This window comes from Schistocerca nitens, chromosome 10, assembly GCF_023898315.1.
Source record: "Schistocerca nitens isolate TAMUIC-IGC-003100 chromosome 10, iqSchNite1.1, whole genome shotgun sequence".
Classification (NCBI taxonomy): Eukaryota; Metazoa; Arthropoda; class Insecta; order Orthoptera; family Acrididae; genus Schistocerca; species Schistocerca nitens.
Window position 1 is genome coordinate 45,838,888 of NC_064623.1, and position 17,059 is coordinate 45,855,946.

A 17,059-nucleotide genomic window follows, 5' to 3' on the forward strand; every position below is an offset into this window, starting at 1 on the left:
GTGGCAGAACTAATGTCAGACTTTAATGCTGGGCAGAGTACACACAGTACACCGAACATTGTTGACGATGGATCTCCGCAGCCGACGACCACTGCGGTGCGAATGCTAACGCCACGACTTCGGCACCTACGAATGAAGGGAGCACGTGATCATCGGCACTGGACACTGGCGCAGTGCCGGAGGGTTGCAGGGTCTGATGAATCCCGATACCTTCTTCACCATGCCGACGGGGGCGCGAATCCGTCGTCTTCCAGGGGGAGCAACTCTTTGAGACCTGTACTGCAGGCGGCGGCTCTGTTAAGCCCTGAGGAACATCACATGGCCATCCGTGGGTCCAGTGGACTTCGTGCACGTCACCACGACGACCAAGGAGTGTCGTACATTGGTTGCAAAGCAAGTGCACCCCTTCATGACGATAATGTTTCCCGACGTCAGTGGCATTTTTCAGCAAGACAACGCGTCATGTCACAAGGCCGAGGAACATGGTGGAGAGTCCCAACTGGTGTGCTGGCCGCCCAGCTCGCCAGATATGAGCCTGGTCGAGCACATCTGGGATGTGACTGAACGTGGCGTCAAAGCTCATCGTTCCACTCCCCAGAATTTGTGGGAATTCGGTGACTTGTGTGTGCAGACGTGGAGCCATCTCCCTCCAACGACCTACCAAGGTGTCATTGCTTCCATGGCACGACGCGTTGCCGCTGTTATCCGTTATTAGGTAGATGGTCATAATATTCGGGCTAATCAGTGTACATCGGTGAAGCAGTAACGGTCAAGAGTGGAACTGAGCCGGGATCTGTTTAATGGAATAAGGAGTCTAATGAGTACATGATATGGATTGAGAGTGAAACGAATGAATGTCGAAAGTAGCGAAAAGTAGTAGAAATGAGAATAGCGCGAAGCTTAACATCAATATAGATGATCACGAAATAAATCAGGTTACAGAATTCTGCTATCTTGGAAGCAGAATAACATGCGACGGACGAAACAAGAAGGGTTTAAAAAGCTGAACAGAGCAGGAAAAAGGGAATTCCTGGAATTCCTGGCCAGGAGAAATCTACTGGTATCAAACACAGGAATTATTTTGGTGAAGGAATTTATGAGAATGTACGTTTAGGGTACAGCAGTGTGTGGTAGTGAATCATGGACCGTGGAAAAACCCGAAGAGAAGAGAATGGAACCCTTTGATACGTGGCGTAACAGAAGAATGTTGAAAATTGACTGGACTGATAAGGTAAGGAATGAGAAGGTTCTTTGCATAATCGTCGAAGCAAGGAATATATGAGAAAACTGACAAGAAATGGGACAGGATGGTGGGACATGTGTTAAGGCGTCAAGGAATAACGAAGTGAACATTATTGTGGACCACCAGCATCCTTTCATGCTTCATGTCTGCCCCGACAGCAATAACGACTTTTAGCAGCGAATTATACTCTGTAGGCCAGAATCCTGCTACGGTAATTTGAGGAGCGTGTCGGTGAACTTTCTTTGATGTCTTAGCCAGCAAATTCGCTTGATGTGAACACGATGGAACACGCTTAGGACTCTACCGGACTCCAGCTCCGAGCCCACAAATCATCACATAAACGGCGTTTGTGTGACCTGTGCCGTATTCCTCTGGACAGCTACCGAGCACTTGACGGATGTGTGGCATGCAGAACTTCTACTGTATTTCGTTACATCGTTCCAAAGGTGGACCTACAGCCTACTGATCAGGTGTCGTAAAGTTTTGGTTGATCAATGGATGGTATCTTATAAGACACCCATCAGCAAATTTAATGCTCACACATTTAATAAATTAGGAAGCACTGAAAGAAGCAGCAAAATTTCTGTTACTGCTGGAAATTAATGACTGAGGGGCTGACGAACGTTTTATCAGTAAAGAAAAAAAACTTGTACCAAAAATCGCACGTAACAGATTATCTTAAACGTCTGCAACTTTTGCATTGCGGATAATACCAGATTTTAGACATGAACAAGTAAAAAAGTAGACTTATTTTTCCCTTCTTTCTTTCACTAATGTCTTGCAGCATCATGTTCTCGGGTAACTCGTTATTGAGGTTTAATGTTTGTTGTCGACTAGAGAGCCTCTTGTGGGCAGATCTTTCAGCAATGGGATGTACTGTCAGTAGTCACACAGTACATTTATGAAGTTTGTTGTCAACAAGCAATTGCAATCTGAACTAATCTTCATAAATACAATAGTGGAAGAGAAATTATTGACTGTATCCATTATTCACTTTTAATGTGGTGTAGTGAGTAGGGAGGTATCCAGCCGTAAACATGGCTACTCACTGATATAAAGAATTTAGTGGATGTTAAATTGACTTCAGACGAAAACTGAAATCATATCTGCTCGAGAAATGCTTCTACTCAATTTTAGAGTTTCTACATGTATAGTAGTATGACTGTTGTATGCGTGTGTGCGTGTGTGTGTGTGTGTGTGTGTGTGTGTGTGTGTGTGTGTGTGTGCGAGTATGTGTATATGTGTGTGTGTTTGATTAAGAGAGGGAAAGGAGAGAAATACTGAACACAGTTAAGTATCACTCTACATACGAAAAGAAAAGAGGAAATCATGTAAACAGTCAACATCCTGGCGTACATATTTTCCGCTGAGAAGGTGTACCTTAATTGTAGAGCTGACTCAACACATAGTAGCGAGAGGTCGCAACTGCCCGATACCTAACTACTGCCAATGGCTCTTTAGTATCTCTCATCCCTCCTCGCTTTACACATAATATTAATATTACTATAATATTAATAACTAAATTAGAGCACACAGGCATTGAAATTTATAAATATTAGATTTTTATCCACTGTTTAACCAATGTACGCATATGTCACATACACTCATGAACACTGAAAACAGAGCATCTAGAGGGAAGGAAGGTATAAGCACGAAACGTAGCGTACATGAAAAGTGGGATCCGATATGCAAATGATCTAAGTTTGCTGCTAATGTGCATGCCCAAAGACCCTGCATTGGCGCTGCAATCAGGCAGTGGACCTTACTTAAAAGGCGCATAGTGGACGAGCCACACACGTGCCCATTGCATCCCGACTCCAGGACGACTTTAGTAAGAGCACAATGCCAGACAGACCTGTCAGATGACATTTCTCACAGTTAAGCCAGTTTGAGAGGGGCCCAGTCATCTACATGGAAACCGCAGGCAGGTCGACACGCCGTGTGGCTAGCCAGATTGATCGTTCAGTGAGCGCCGTCAGACGATGTTGGGAGCAGCTGACACGAGTTGGCACCCACTTGGCACATACCCGGTCTGGAGACGCCCGGAAGAAGACGAGGTGAGATGATCGAAGAATCGTGCATCAATCAATCGGGGATCCTACAGTGACTCGCTCCAAGACACAAACTGATGTACGGGCGCCAGTTGTTCCACAAAGCATTTCCAGACGCCTCGCGGGTGCGAATTTGGTAACCAGACGCTCTCGACGTGTATTGCTGTTAACGCCGAGACATCGAGAAATCGGCGGCTCCATCTACAGTGGTGCCAAGCCAGAATGACGGGGACTACCATGGATTAGCAAAACCTGGTGTTTAGTTTCAATCCCTATTCGTTTCGGGGACAGATGATAACCGCATATGGCCACATGGCAGCCTGATGAACGCTACAGTGCCATTCACGGTGTCGCGTCCACGTAAAGGTCTGGGGGCTCATAGCCTACGACAGCGGGTCGCCTCTAATTGCAGTACGTGGAAACGTAACGGGCCAGCGTTATGTTCATGATATTCTTCGACCCCATGTGAGACCTTCCATGCACGGTCTCCCAGTCGCAGATAATGCTGGTCCGCATAGAGATCGAGCTTCTCAAGATTTCTTCCTACGTTACGTTCAGATTCATTTGTGGCCACCGCTCCCCCAACTTGTCCTCTACGGTACATGTGTGGGACCATCTGAAACCACAGATGTAACCGTGTCCCTCTTCACATGAATTGGAGGTAACTCTTCAAGGTTTGTGGGGCAGTCTGCAACTCGATGCCGAACCGTGTTGCTAAATGTACTGCAGCAACAGATGATACAACGCGTTATTGATGTTGCACTGTACTTTTCTACTTGTACTCACTGTATTTGTTTATTTGTGTTTTGGAATCACTTGAATCTCTCACCTGTATCTTTACATCTAATAAATTTCGTTTCCATCCGATGATACCCCTTTGGTGCGCTGTTTTCAATGTTCTTTATTTTGTATTGCACACGTCTCCTCCTCCTTCTGCCCAACTCATCCTCCCTTCCCCCATCTCTGTTCATCTCCTCCTCCCACCTCTCTCTATCTCCTCCTTCCCCAACTAACTGTCCGTCTCTTCCTCCCCCTTTTATTTGTCCATCTCATCGCCCCACCTCTATCTCTGAACTTCCTCTTAGTACCCTTCCTTCGTCAACTTATTCGCTCCCTCTATCTGTCCATCTCTTCACTCTCTCTGATCATCCTGCCCTCCACACTCTATCCACCATTTCTTTAACGTCTTTCCTCTCAGCCGTCCTCCTTCACACCTATAACCTCTGGCACGCATTCCAATACGACCCACACAACGGCCAGTCCTGCAGGGTGTTCAAGATATCAGACATTACCAAACATTTCCAGCCTCATCCCTAGCCCTATGGGAACTAGGTGGTTCTTACCTCCACTGTACCATCTCATTATCTACTACCATTCCCTCTCTCTGATAATTCCCTCCTCAGCTCTCTCACTATCTGCCTCTACCTTCACCATCTCTCCACTCAACGATGCCCATCCACACATTCACTGCCCAGAGTGCACTCCAATAGATCCACAAGGTGCCAGGCCTCCAGGGCATCCAACATGTCAGGCATTATCAAACCTTTCCAACCCCCACCCCTAACTCTATGGGAGTTAAGTGGTTCTTACTCTCACTATACCTCTCTCAGACAATAAGTATTATGTATACCAAACTTGACTGAAATCGATCCCGTGGTTTAGAAGAATATGCGGAACATCATACATACACCCACTTTTATAAATGGCTTCAGAGTATTCCTATGCCTTAAATTCCCTATTTATTATATTCCCCTAATCCGATAGAGTGTGGCTTAACAGTTTGGAGCCTAGCCCAGATGGTTAATCTTTACTTACTCTGAAAGCGCCAACGAAGAGTACAATGTCCAGGAGAATAGCCGCATTGGACACCACCAACATCAAAGCCAGCATCACCACTGGGGCTGCAACAACACACCTTACTTAATACCAACACGGTTTAACTTTAGTACAGATATATATATATATATATATATATATATATATATATATATATATATATATATATATATATATATAACAGCATCAAATTACGAACATTTATCCAGGACTGGAGTCGATTGCGAAATTGACCACTACAGGGACGCAGAATAATTTTTAGACATTACAAACTAGCCGTCTCTGAAAGTCAGTGTCCGGCAATTAAATTTCTAAGCTAGTATGTAAATAATGTAAAAAAGAAAGTTGAGGAAAATAGAATTTGAGGACTGGAAGATTGCTGAGCCACCTGGTTATTAGCACAGTCACCAGCAGCTAAGCGTGTAGCATGAATGGTATGTAAATGTAATGTCGTTGATTCGAATCTCGCTAGTGGCATACGTTTTTTCACTTTTTATGATTTGCCCATTTTTTAACAAATGTGTTAATTAATAAATATGAAATCACAGTTTTTAATGAAAATAATACTTTCATTTTTTAACATTTAATGGTTGGGTACTGGCAGAAAATAAAAATTTGGTACATGAATGCGAAGCATGAAGTAGAAAATAAATTACCTTATTACACTACTGGCCATTAAAATTGCTACACCAAGAAGAAATGCAGATGATAAACGGGTATTCATTGGACACATATATTATACTATAACTGAAATGTGATTACATTTTCATGCAATTTGGGTTCACAGATCCTGACAAATCAGTAGCCAGAAGAACTACGTCTGGATTTAATAACGGCCTTGATACGCCTGGGCATTGAGTAAAACAGATCTTGGATGGCGTGTACACGTACAGCTACCCATGCAGCCTCAACACGATACCACAGTTCATTAAGAGTAGTGACTGGTGTATTGTGACGAGCCAGTTGCTTGGCCACCATTGACCAGACGTTTTCAGTTGGTGAGAGACCTGGAGAATGTGCTGTCCAGGGCAGCAGTCGAACATTTTCTGTATACAGAAAGATCCGTACAGTACCTGCAACAAGCGGTCGTCCATTATCCTGCTGAAATGTAGGGTCTCGCAGGAATCGAATAAAGGGTAGAGCCGCGGGTCGTAACACATGTCAAATGTAACGTCCACTGCTCATAGGGCCGTCAATGCGAACAAGAGGTGACCGAGACGTGTAACCGATGGCAACCCACACCATCACGCCGGGTGATACGCCAGAATGGCGATGACGAATACACGCTTCCAATGTGCGTTCACCGCGATGTCGCCAAACATGGATGCGACCAACATGATGCTGTAAACAGAAGCTGGATTCATCCGAAAAAATGACGTTTTAGCATTCGTGCACCCAGGTTCATCGTCGAGTACCCCATCGCAGGCGCTACTGTATGAGATGCAGCGTCAAGGGTAACCGCAGTCATGGTCCCCGAGCTGATAGTCCACGTTGCTGCAAACGCCGTCGAACTGTTCGTGCAGATGGTTGTTGTCTTGCGAACGTCCCCATCTGTTGACTCAGGGATCGAGACGTGGCTGCACGATCCGTTACAGCCACTGCTAGTGATATGAGGCCATTGGTATCCAGCACGGCGTTCCGTATTACCCTCCTGAATCCACAGATTCCATATTCTACTAACAGTCATTGGATCACGACCAATGCGAGCAGCAATGTCGCGATACGATAAACCGCAATTGCGATAGGCTACAATCCGACCTTTATCAAAGTCGGAAACGTGATGGTACGCATTTCTCCTCCTTACACGAAGGATCACAACAACAAACTGCCTATTGGCTTCTGTCTCGGGTTCTTCGGCCGACGTTCATCTAATGATTTTTCTGACGTTTCGCCAGCACGAGTGGCTGGCATTGTCAAAGCTTCACCCTCCATTGCCGGTGGTGAACTGGAGGCGAGCTCGCGGCCGCAGACTATATATAGACTGGCGCGCCAACGTCCGAGGGCTTCTCCGCGGTCATTTCCGGTGCGGGTCTCCTCTTGCTACCGACACACACGGACCGATACCTGCACAAACTGTCAAACCACCATCCGAGCCAGAAAAGAGGCATGATTAGTACGCTCGTAACGAGAGCAGGACGAATATGTGAGCCGCAACACCTCGAACGAGAAATGCAACACCTGGAAACTGTCCTGAGGAGCAATGGGTACTCCACAAATTATATTAGAAGTGTAACAGAGCCAAACACTCGGCGAAGTAAGGAACCAGAAAAAGAAATGTCGGGTACGGCCTTTCTGCCTTACATTCCCAGAGTGACGGACAGAATCGGCCGTATATTGCGCAAACATGGCGTAAAGACGATTTTCAAACCGACAAGGAAGATCAAAGAGTGTCTTAGATCGGCGAAGGAGAAAAGAGACCCACTTGCAATGTCGGGAATATACCGCATACCATGCACATGCGGAAAAGTTTATGTCGGAATGACTGGACGATCCATTAACACCAGGATCAAGGAGCATAAGCGACATTGCAGGTTGGGGCAGGTGGAGAAATCGGCCGTGGCAGAGCACGCACTGAATGAGACCGACCACGTAATAAAATTCGCCGACACGGAAGTTCTGGCTGTAGAGAAGCACTATCACACGCGCTTGTTCAGAGAAGCTGTAGAAATACAAAAACACGCGAACAGTTTCAACAAGAAAGAGGAAAGCCTTAAGGTAAACGGATCCTGGCTTCCCGTACTGCATCGAACGACCGTCGCAGGTAGCAAGAGGAGAACCGCACCGGAAATGACCGCGGAGAAGCCCTCGGACGTTGGCGCGCCAGGTACATATAGTCTGCGGCCGCGAGCTCGCCTCCAGTTCACCACCGGCAATGGAGGGTGAAGCTTTGACAATGCCAGCCACTCGTGCTGGCGAAACGTCAGAAAAATCATTAGATGAACGTCGGCCGAAGAACCCGAGACAGAAGCCAATAGGCAGTTTGTCAACAAGTGGCCACGAAAGCCTTAACAATTTTGGATCACAACAACGTTTCACCAGGCAACGCCGGTCAACTACTGTTTGTGTTATGAGAAATCGGTTGGAAACTTTCCTCATGTCAGCACGTTGTAGAGGTCGCCACCGGCGCCAACCTTGTGTGAATGCTCTGAAAAGCTAATCATTTGCATATCACAGCATCTTCTTGCTGTTGGTTAAATTTCGCGTCTGTAGCACGTCATCTTCGTGGTGTAGCAATTTTAATGGCCGGTAGTGTATTTCTAAGTCATTTAACAGTATTACTGACATATACGAGGGTCGTTCAATTACTGATGCAACAAGATTCTAATACACCAATCAGGATTCTAATACACCATATTACCCTACAAAACCCTAGTTTTCAACATAATCACCGTTCAGTGTGGCGGCTATACGCCAACTTACTGGGAGGGCCCGTGTGCCCGCATGCTACCACTTCACTGGTCGACGCGGGAGCCAGCGTCTTTCTGTCCACATACTGCTTCCCGTCCACTGAGTGTCAAGCGCGACAGAATGTCAGTCTTAAGAGCCCGGGTTCGATTCCCGCCCGGGTCGGAGATTTTTCTCTGCTAAGGGACTAGGTGTTGTGTTGTCCTAATCATCATCATTTGCCGGCCGAAGTGGCCGTGCGGTTAAAGGCGCTGCAGTTTGGAACCGCAGGACCGCTACGGTCGCAGGTTCGAATCCTGCCTCGGGCATGGATGTTTGTGATGTCCTTAGGTTAGTTAGGTTTTACTAGTTCTAAGTTCTAGGGGACTAATAACCTCAGCAGTTTAGTCCCATAGTGCTCAGAGCCATTTGAACCATTCATCATCATTTCATCCCCATCGATGCACAAGTCGCCGAAGTGGCGTCAAATCGAAAGACTTGCCCCATACGAACGGTCTACCTGACGGGAGGCCCTAGTCACACATTTACTTCTTCCCGCGTGGTGCGTCCTTCATAGGACCAAACAGATGCAATTCGGAAGGTCCCAGATACGTGGATAAGGAAGAACAGTCCGATGAAGTTTTGTGTACCCCCCTCGGTTGTGTACACCTTTTGTTGTCATACCGAAGGAGAAATTGTTGGCATTATTACGGCGACGAGCACAAAGCCGTTTCTGCAGTTTCCTTAGGGTAGCAAAATACACTTCTGAGCTGATCGTTTCACCATAAGGGAGGGCATCAAACGGAATAACCCCGTCAGAGACCCAGAAGACCATCGTCTGAGTTTACTGGCTGAGGTCGCGGCTTTGAACTTTTTCTACGGAGGAATAATGGAATGACGCCACTCCGTGGATTGCCGTTTTGTTTCTGATTTGGCGTGATGAACTCATGTTTCATCTCTTGTGTCGATGTGCGACAAAAAATTGTCATAGTCAGCCTCGTAATACGTATGCAATTGCGCACAGAAGGTTTCGTTGCTATTTACGGTCTTCTCTTAGGTGGTGAGGAACCCACCAGGCACGAACCTTTGAGTACCCCATCTGTTTGGCGAGTGTGAAAGCACTACCAACAGAGACGTCCAGTTGAGCAGGAGGTGTTTGAGTGTGATCAAACGATTACCTGGAATGAGTGTGTCCGCACGTTTCACCACTGCAGGCCTGTCAGCACTCGAAGATCAGACGGTTCGCGCGACCTTGTTGCAGTGATGACAGACGCCTCGCCCAACTACTCGCCGTGCTTTTGTTCACTGCCAGGTCCTCAGTAGACATTCTGCAAGAGCTTCTACTTCTACATCTACATCCATACTCCGCAAGCCACCTGACGGTGTGTCGCCGAGGGTACCCTGAATACCTCTATCGGTTCTCCCTTCTATTCCAGTCTCGTATTGTACGTGGAAAGAAGGATTGTCGGTATGCTTCTGTGTGGGCTCTAATCTCTCTGGTTTTATCCTCATGGTCTCTTCGCGAGATATACGTAGGAGGGACCAATATACTGCTTGACTCTTCGGTGAAGGCGTGTTCTCGAAACCTTAACAAAAGCCCGTACCGAGCTACTGAGCGTCTCTCCTGCAGAGTCTTCCACTGGAGTTTATCATCTCCGTAACGCTTTCGCGATTACTAAATGATCCTGTAACGAAGCGCGCTGCTCTCCGTTGGATCTTCTCTATCTCTTCTATCAACCTTATCTGGTACGGATCCCACACCGCTGAGCAGTATTCAAGCAGTGGGCGAACAAGCGTACTGGAACCTACTTCCTTTGTTTTCGGATTGCATTTCCTTAGGATTCTTCCAATGAATCTCAGTCTGGCATCTGCTTTACCGACGATCAACTTTATATGATCATTCCATTTTAAATCACTCCTAATGCGTACTCCCAGATAATTTATGAAATTAACTGCTTCCAGTTGCTGACCTGCTATTTTTTAGTTAAATGATAAGGGAACTATCTTTCTATGTATTCGCAGCACATTACACTTGTCTACATTGAGATTCAATTGCCATTCCCTGCACCATGCGTCAATTCGTTGCAGATCCTCCTGCATTTCAGTACAATTTTCCATTGTTACAACCTCTCGATACACCACAGCATCATCTGCAAAAAACCTCACTGAACTTCCGATGTCATCCACAAGGTCATTTATGTATATTGTGAATAGCAACGGTCCTATGACACTCCCCTGCGGCACACCTGAAATCACTCTTACTTCGGAAGACTTCTCTCCATTGAGAATGACATGCTGCGTTCTGTTATCTAGGAACTCCTCAATCCAATCACACAATTGGTCTGATAGTCCATATGCTCTTACTTTGTTCATTAAACGACTGTGGGGAATTGTATCGAACGCCTTGCGGAAGTCAAGAAACACGGCATCTACCTGTGAACCCGTGTCTATGGCCCTCTGAGTCTCGTGGACGAATAGCGCGAGCTGGGTTTCACACGACAGTCTTTTTCGAAACATATGCTGATTCCTACAGAGTAGATTTCTAGTCTCCAGGAAAGTCATTATACTCGAACATAAAACGTGTTCCAAAATTCTACAACTGATCGACGTTAGAGATATAGGTCTATAGTTCTGCACATCTGTTCGACGTCCCTTCTTGAAAACGGGGATGACCTGTGCCTTTTTCCAATCCTTTGGAACGCTACGCTCTTCTAGAGACCTACGGTACACCGCTGTAAGAAGCGGAGCAAGTTCCTTCGCGTACTGTGTGTAAAATAGAACTACGCGTTTTTTAACCGAGATTGGTCGAAAGAAAACGTGTTGCATTACTTACTGAACGTCCTGGTGTGATTATTTCAATAAACAACATGGCAGTTCGTATGTTTGTTTCAAATTTGAATTTATTTTTGTGTAACTAGTAGGGGAGGCTGTTGTTCGCTTTCAAGAGTCCCAGCCCTGTACTAGACGTTTATTCCTTTTTGAAAGCATAGCATTCACCTTGTTTGCTGCACTCTATTCCAGAAATTACAAACATTACGCTGTAAAAGTATGATTTTTCTATATGTGCAACGCTACTCCAAGTTAAAACATTGTCATGTATCTAGGAGCAAATTTTCTACTAAAATTTAAAAGTGTTTCATTTAAACAAAACTTGTCAATACTGTATGTTCCATTACTAGCCGGGCGGCGTAGCCACACGGTCGGGAGCGCGTAGTCACGGTTCGCGCGGCTGCCCCCGTCGAAGGTTCGAGTCCTTCCTCGGGTATAGGTGTGTGTGTGTGTGTTGTTCTTAGCGTAAATTACTTTAAGTTAGTTTAATTAGTGAGTAAGCCTAGGGACCGATACCTCAGTAGTTTGGTCCCTTAGAACGTTACTACAAATTTGCCAATTTTTTTCCATTATTAACCTAGTACTCAAACTAAGATGCAGTATCACAAAAAAACCTGTTACAAGTCAAAGACGTGACATTAGGAATGGAAGATATTAGGAACCAACATAAATTTCCATTTCCTGGGAGGGGAAAATTATTGAAATATTAAAGAAACTAAATTAACTTGCAAATACGACATGTTACATGGTAGAAGACCTTCCGTTTCTACGTGTGCTTAACTTTACACGTCAAAGTATACTGAATTTTAGTCACCATAAAACTCTGTAACTGAAGAATTAACATTATCCTCCAAATAGCTTTTGGATAGTTTATGGCACTAACAAGGGAACCTCAATATCGCACCCCCGTCTTAGTTATAAGTTGGCACAGTGGATAGGCCTTGAAAAATTGAACACAGATCAATCGAGAAAACAGGAAGAAGTTGTGTGGAACTATGAAAAAAATTAGTAAAATATACAAACTGAGTAGTCCATCCGAAGATAAGCAACATCAAGGACAATGAGAGTCAAGGAGCGCCGTGGTCCCGTGGTTAGCGAGAGCAGCTACGGAACGAGAGGTCCTCGGTTCAAGTCTTCCCTCGAGTGAAAAGTTCAATTTTTTATTTTCAGTTTATGTGACAAACTCTTATGTTTTCATCACTTTTTTGGGAGTGATTATCACATCCACAAGAAAACCTAAATCGGGCAAGGTAGAAGAATCTTTTTACCCATTCGCTAAGTGTACAAGTTAGGTGGGCCGACAAGATATTCCTGTCATGTGACGTACATGCCGTCACCAGTGTCGTATAGAATATATCAGACGTGTTTTCCTGTGGAGGAATCGGTTGACCTATGACCTTGCGATCAAATGTTTTCGGTTCCCATTGGAGAGAGACGTCCTTTCGTCTACTAATCGCACGGTTTTGCGGTGCGATCGCAAAACACAGACACTAAACTTATTACAGTGAACAGAGACGTCAATGAACGATCGGACAGATCATAACTTTGCGAAAATAAGCAAAGTAAAATTTTCAGTCGAGGGAGGACTTGAACCAAGGACCTCTCGTTCCGCAGCTACTCACGGTAGCCACGGGACCAAGATTTTTCTGTGCTGACGTTCTCCTTATGTTGCCTATGTTCGCATGGACTACTCAGTTTTTATATTTTATTAATTTTTTTCATAGTTCCACACAACTTCTTGCTGTTTTCTCGATTGATCTGTGTTCAGTTTTTCAAGGCCTATCCACTGTGCCAGCTTATAACTAAATCTGAGGGGGGTGCGATGGGGAGGTTCCCTTGTAAGTAGAATTCATAAAAATTACAAGCGCTGCACAAAAAAGCCTTATATCTCACAACAATAAAAACAGTGTAAAATGCCGGAAACTGCTTCTGTTACGATGCGATATTGCAGTGCCTGTGTTAATCCCATTTACGAAGCAAATTTCCTTTGCACATGCTTGCAGTTCAGTATCGTATTTATGCACGGGCGCCAGAATATACACACTGGATGTCCGAGTACAGGTTTCAGACGCATGTTTGACGTCATGTGAAGTTTGGGCCTGGCCATGAGTTGTGCACGGATAGTCAAATGCTGGCACTTGTTCGCAAACCTAGGTACAAGCAGTTCTTTTCCAGTTTTCTGTCGAACGCCTTCCGGCTGGAACGACCAAGCCATGCGATGCTGATGCTTATTTTGCCAACATGACGCTCTGAACGAAATACGAACGGAATCTCCTTTAGAAATTTCGAAAACACACGTTTGGATGTATCACCATCCGAAGGCGCGAGCGACTCCTGGATTTTTGGTACATAAAAGGTAAGGCGACCGCTCGCGATAACCGGGGTATTCCGGGATTCGAACCCCGGTCCGGCACAAATGTTCATTGTCGTCATTCAGTTCTACAGTTGATGGATGTCCACATTGGCAATTGCGAATACGTTTAATGTACTGCTTATGGTTGTCTGCAGGGCACATTTCTTCATGTGGTTCTAAAATCGGTCACGGGATGGAAACACCGTCCAGGAAGCTTCACGTATTTCTCGGTATACTATCCTCCAGGTACAGGGGGTAGAGAGCTTCTGTAATTTCAAAAATCTGTACCCATATGTGGATTTTAAACTGTATAATATGTAATCCTGTGCTACATCTAGCCACAGAGTTAAGGGTTCTGTAGCCAGTTACCATGGTTACACAATGACGTGTCAAACCAAGAGGACGAGAACCATTTTTGGTCAACTCAAGCTTGCTAAGAGTTTACACTTCAGGAATAATAGTAATATACCTTTAAACAAATATTTCCTGGATAACTTTGGAACGTTTGAGACAACTTTCAGCGTACGCCCTAGACGTCTCTCGTAATGAAATATTGAACAAAATTTATTTTTAATGAAACAAATATGATTCAGTTTCGCAAGTGTTCGGAATTCTTGTAAGCTTCAAATATAAGCTTTTGTAGTTTATTGGTGTATGAAATAAGCTAGGTCACGGCATCTCAAGAAGTGTGAAGAAAATCGAAATAGGGTAGTAGCTGCGCTATTTCCTCTTGTTTGTCTGGTACTGGAGAGACTGCACTCCTGCCTATGTTTTTACTGCAACTACATACGAGCAAAACAGCTGTATAGACGTAATTATAGATGGTTCTAAGCAGGATAATCCTCTTGCTGCTCAACAGTTTGAGTTGTGCTGAAGTTTTGTTTGCTCAATGATTATAGCGTATTTGGTGCAGAGTTGCATGCAATCTTGAGGCACTGGAGCAGATGGGACATATCCGTGTTGAGAAGTTTCCTAGGTGTCCTTCAGTCTACTCAACGCGTGTATCCAGCAGAAAATTCAAGATCTCCATTTAGCCACCTAGACAAGCTGTGGATGGAGGTGACAGCCAACTGGAAACTACGACGCAAAACTGTTCAGGGAAATGACGCAGCTAAGGAAGTGAATTTACTAAATTAGGTGGCTCGATGTGCTGCCCCCCCTGCATGATATACCCTCGCTGATGAGGTACAATATTGCTTCACTGGGAGGATGGTTGGATGGAAGTGCAAATAGGTAACGCCTGCTACTTGTTCAACACATTTTCGCAAACGACGTGTTGAGGTAAGTGCTAATGTATGGCACTGAACCGTCTTTCCCCAATGCAGCAAAACGACGTCATAGGGAGAGCGGTGCCATCATTGTGCTGACCAGGTAGTGGGGACCACGGAGCACGAAGTAAGAAGACGTGCAAAGGGACTCACTTATAGAGCTGACGAAGCGAAAGAAGCTAGCAAGCGGCTCTGAAGGGCGAAGGTGGGCGTTACTAAATCTCTGGCTAGGCTCCTTCAAGAACTGATTAGACAAGAGGAGCAATACGAATGAAGTCGTCGACACCCAATGGCGAAACCTCGTTACTTCCACCTGTTGTCTCTTCTAGGTTGGGAGTGCTGCTGTTCAAAAAGTACTGACCAGTTGACCCTCACAAATACCCCTTCCCAAATCAGACCCTCAGTCTCATATGTACTCAGTTGTTCTCAGAAGCTCACTCACACTCCCTGTACATGACAGTACTGGGGTGTGTTCATGACGTCACCTACTGCCGTCTCCATCTGCTGTCTTCTACACGGAGATTGCTGCAACGCCTCGTGGTGCGTCCAGTCATCAACAATGGACTTCCAGTAGCGGTGCAGACAGCGCCTTCAGCACTGTGTCTCCCTCTTATTGGTAACCACCCAATGGCGGCCACCCCTCTAGTGGAACGCCTGCTTGAACCGAGGCTGGGGGGCGTCGCAATCTCTTTGTCACTGTGCAACATGTCCTGAAGGCTTCGATCGATGCTGGTCCTCGCACACAGCGTTCTCGCGACTTCGACATCGATCATCTCAGGGGCTAGTGTTTGAGCACCATCCTGCCCTGTGTTGGATTCTGCACTCCGAGGTGTGCCAGCAGCCTGGAAGGCATGGTCGTACATCAGCCACAGTGTGAAGTTCCTGTTGGCTGTGGCCATCACGCTGACTCCAGTGGGCGATGCAACTCACACGTGCCGCTGGCCAGGACTATCTGCTGACAACAGTTCGTTGAGCTCTGAGCTTCACGTGGTCATTCCAGTGTCGGAGACCTCTCCACTAACACCGATCACAGCTCTGTATACAACATTTGATCACGGATGTGGTCCGCCACTGCTTTCAGTCACCATCACCACTCTCAAACTCAAAACTTTTCCGCCCGTTTCTACATAGCACATTTACAACAATGGCCAGAAATAACGCAAATGCCAATCAAGTACGTCTATTCTCACCAATGACAAGAAATAAAGCAAAAACGCCACCAAAGAAGATCTATCAACCCTTCTCCTGATCCCTTGTTCCTTATCAGATTATGAAAACAGCTTCTTCCACTACTACATAAGTTTTGTGTAATTCATCTGTCATCAAAACAGCCTGAGGAAGACCATTTGCAGCAGTAGCCAAAACCTTATTGTAAAAATAGTAAACAGCCAATCAGTTGCAAATTGGAAGGATTGTTAAAGCCGCTTTATGATGTTTGTAGCGTTTATAAAAACGTTTTCTTCAGAAGGAAAAAATAGACAACTGCATTAGATGCTGTGGTAGAGTTACGCTAAAATATAGCCGAAAGGCGTCCGTCTTGAAATATAAAATTTCACCTCCATATTTATAAACATGCAAATCATGGTAAAGGAGTATTAATAAACCTTTCAGTTTGGAACTGACTGGTTGTTTACTACTTCTACAAGAAGAGTTCATTCTCCGGTTGCTGCTCCAGCCGTGTCCAAAATTTTAAGTAACCAAAATTTGATGAATTTTACATATCGACAATTGGGTCACATTTTATTAACAGACTAAAATTAATTACATTATTTCACTTTTTGGAGGTGATAATCAAAATTTGGTGACTATGCAGCAAATACGTGCATTGTCGTTCCAAGCATTGGGTGGGACTCTATGGATGTAGGTAGTGAAGCAAGTATCATTCCTGTAGATGGATAACCTTCTCACCTGATCCATTATTTTTGAAGAAGTTCAGCAAAACCGCATTCGTCATCCTCATGTCCCGCTCCACTATGAATGCGAGGACACTGACATTCCCCAGCTGAAACGTAAGAGTGCATCTCAGTGGATGACTTGTAGTCTCATAAAATTTTCCAGAAACAAGTTCTACATCTACATCTACATCTACGTGATT

The 17,059-nt window shown here is 45.2% G+C and overlaps 1 protein-coding gene across 1 annotated transcript in view; it reads right to left on the bottom strand.

Moving 5' to 3' along the window:
• Positions 1-17,059, bottom strand: part of LOC126210554 (uncharacterized) — a 68,005-nt gene that overhangs the window by 19,244 nt on the left and 31,702 nt on the right. The window contains exons 3-4 of the mRNA XM_049939811.1: positions 16,873-16,966; positions 5,110-5,195 (exon numbers count right to left, since the gene is read on the bottom strand). Of these exons, the coding sequence (XP_049795768.1) occupies positions 5,110-5,195; positions 16,873-16,966 (180 nt within the window). The remainder of the gene's footprint in view (positions 1-5,109; positions 5,196-16,872; positions 16,967-17,059) is intronic.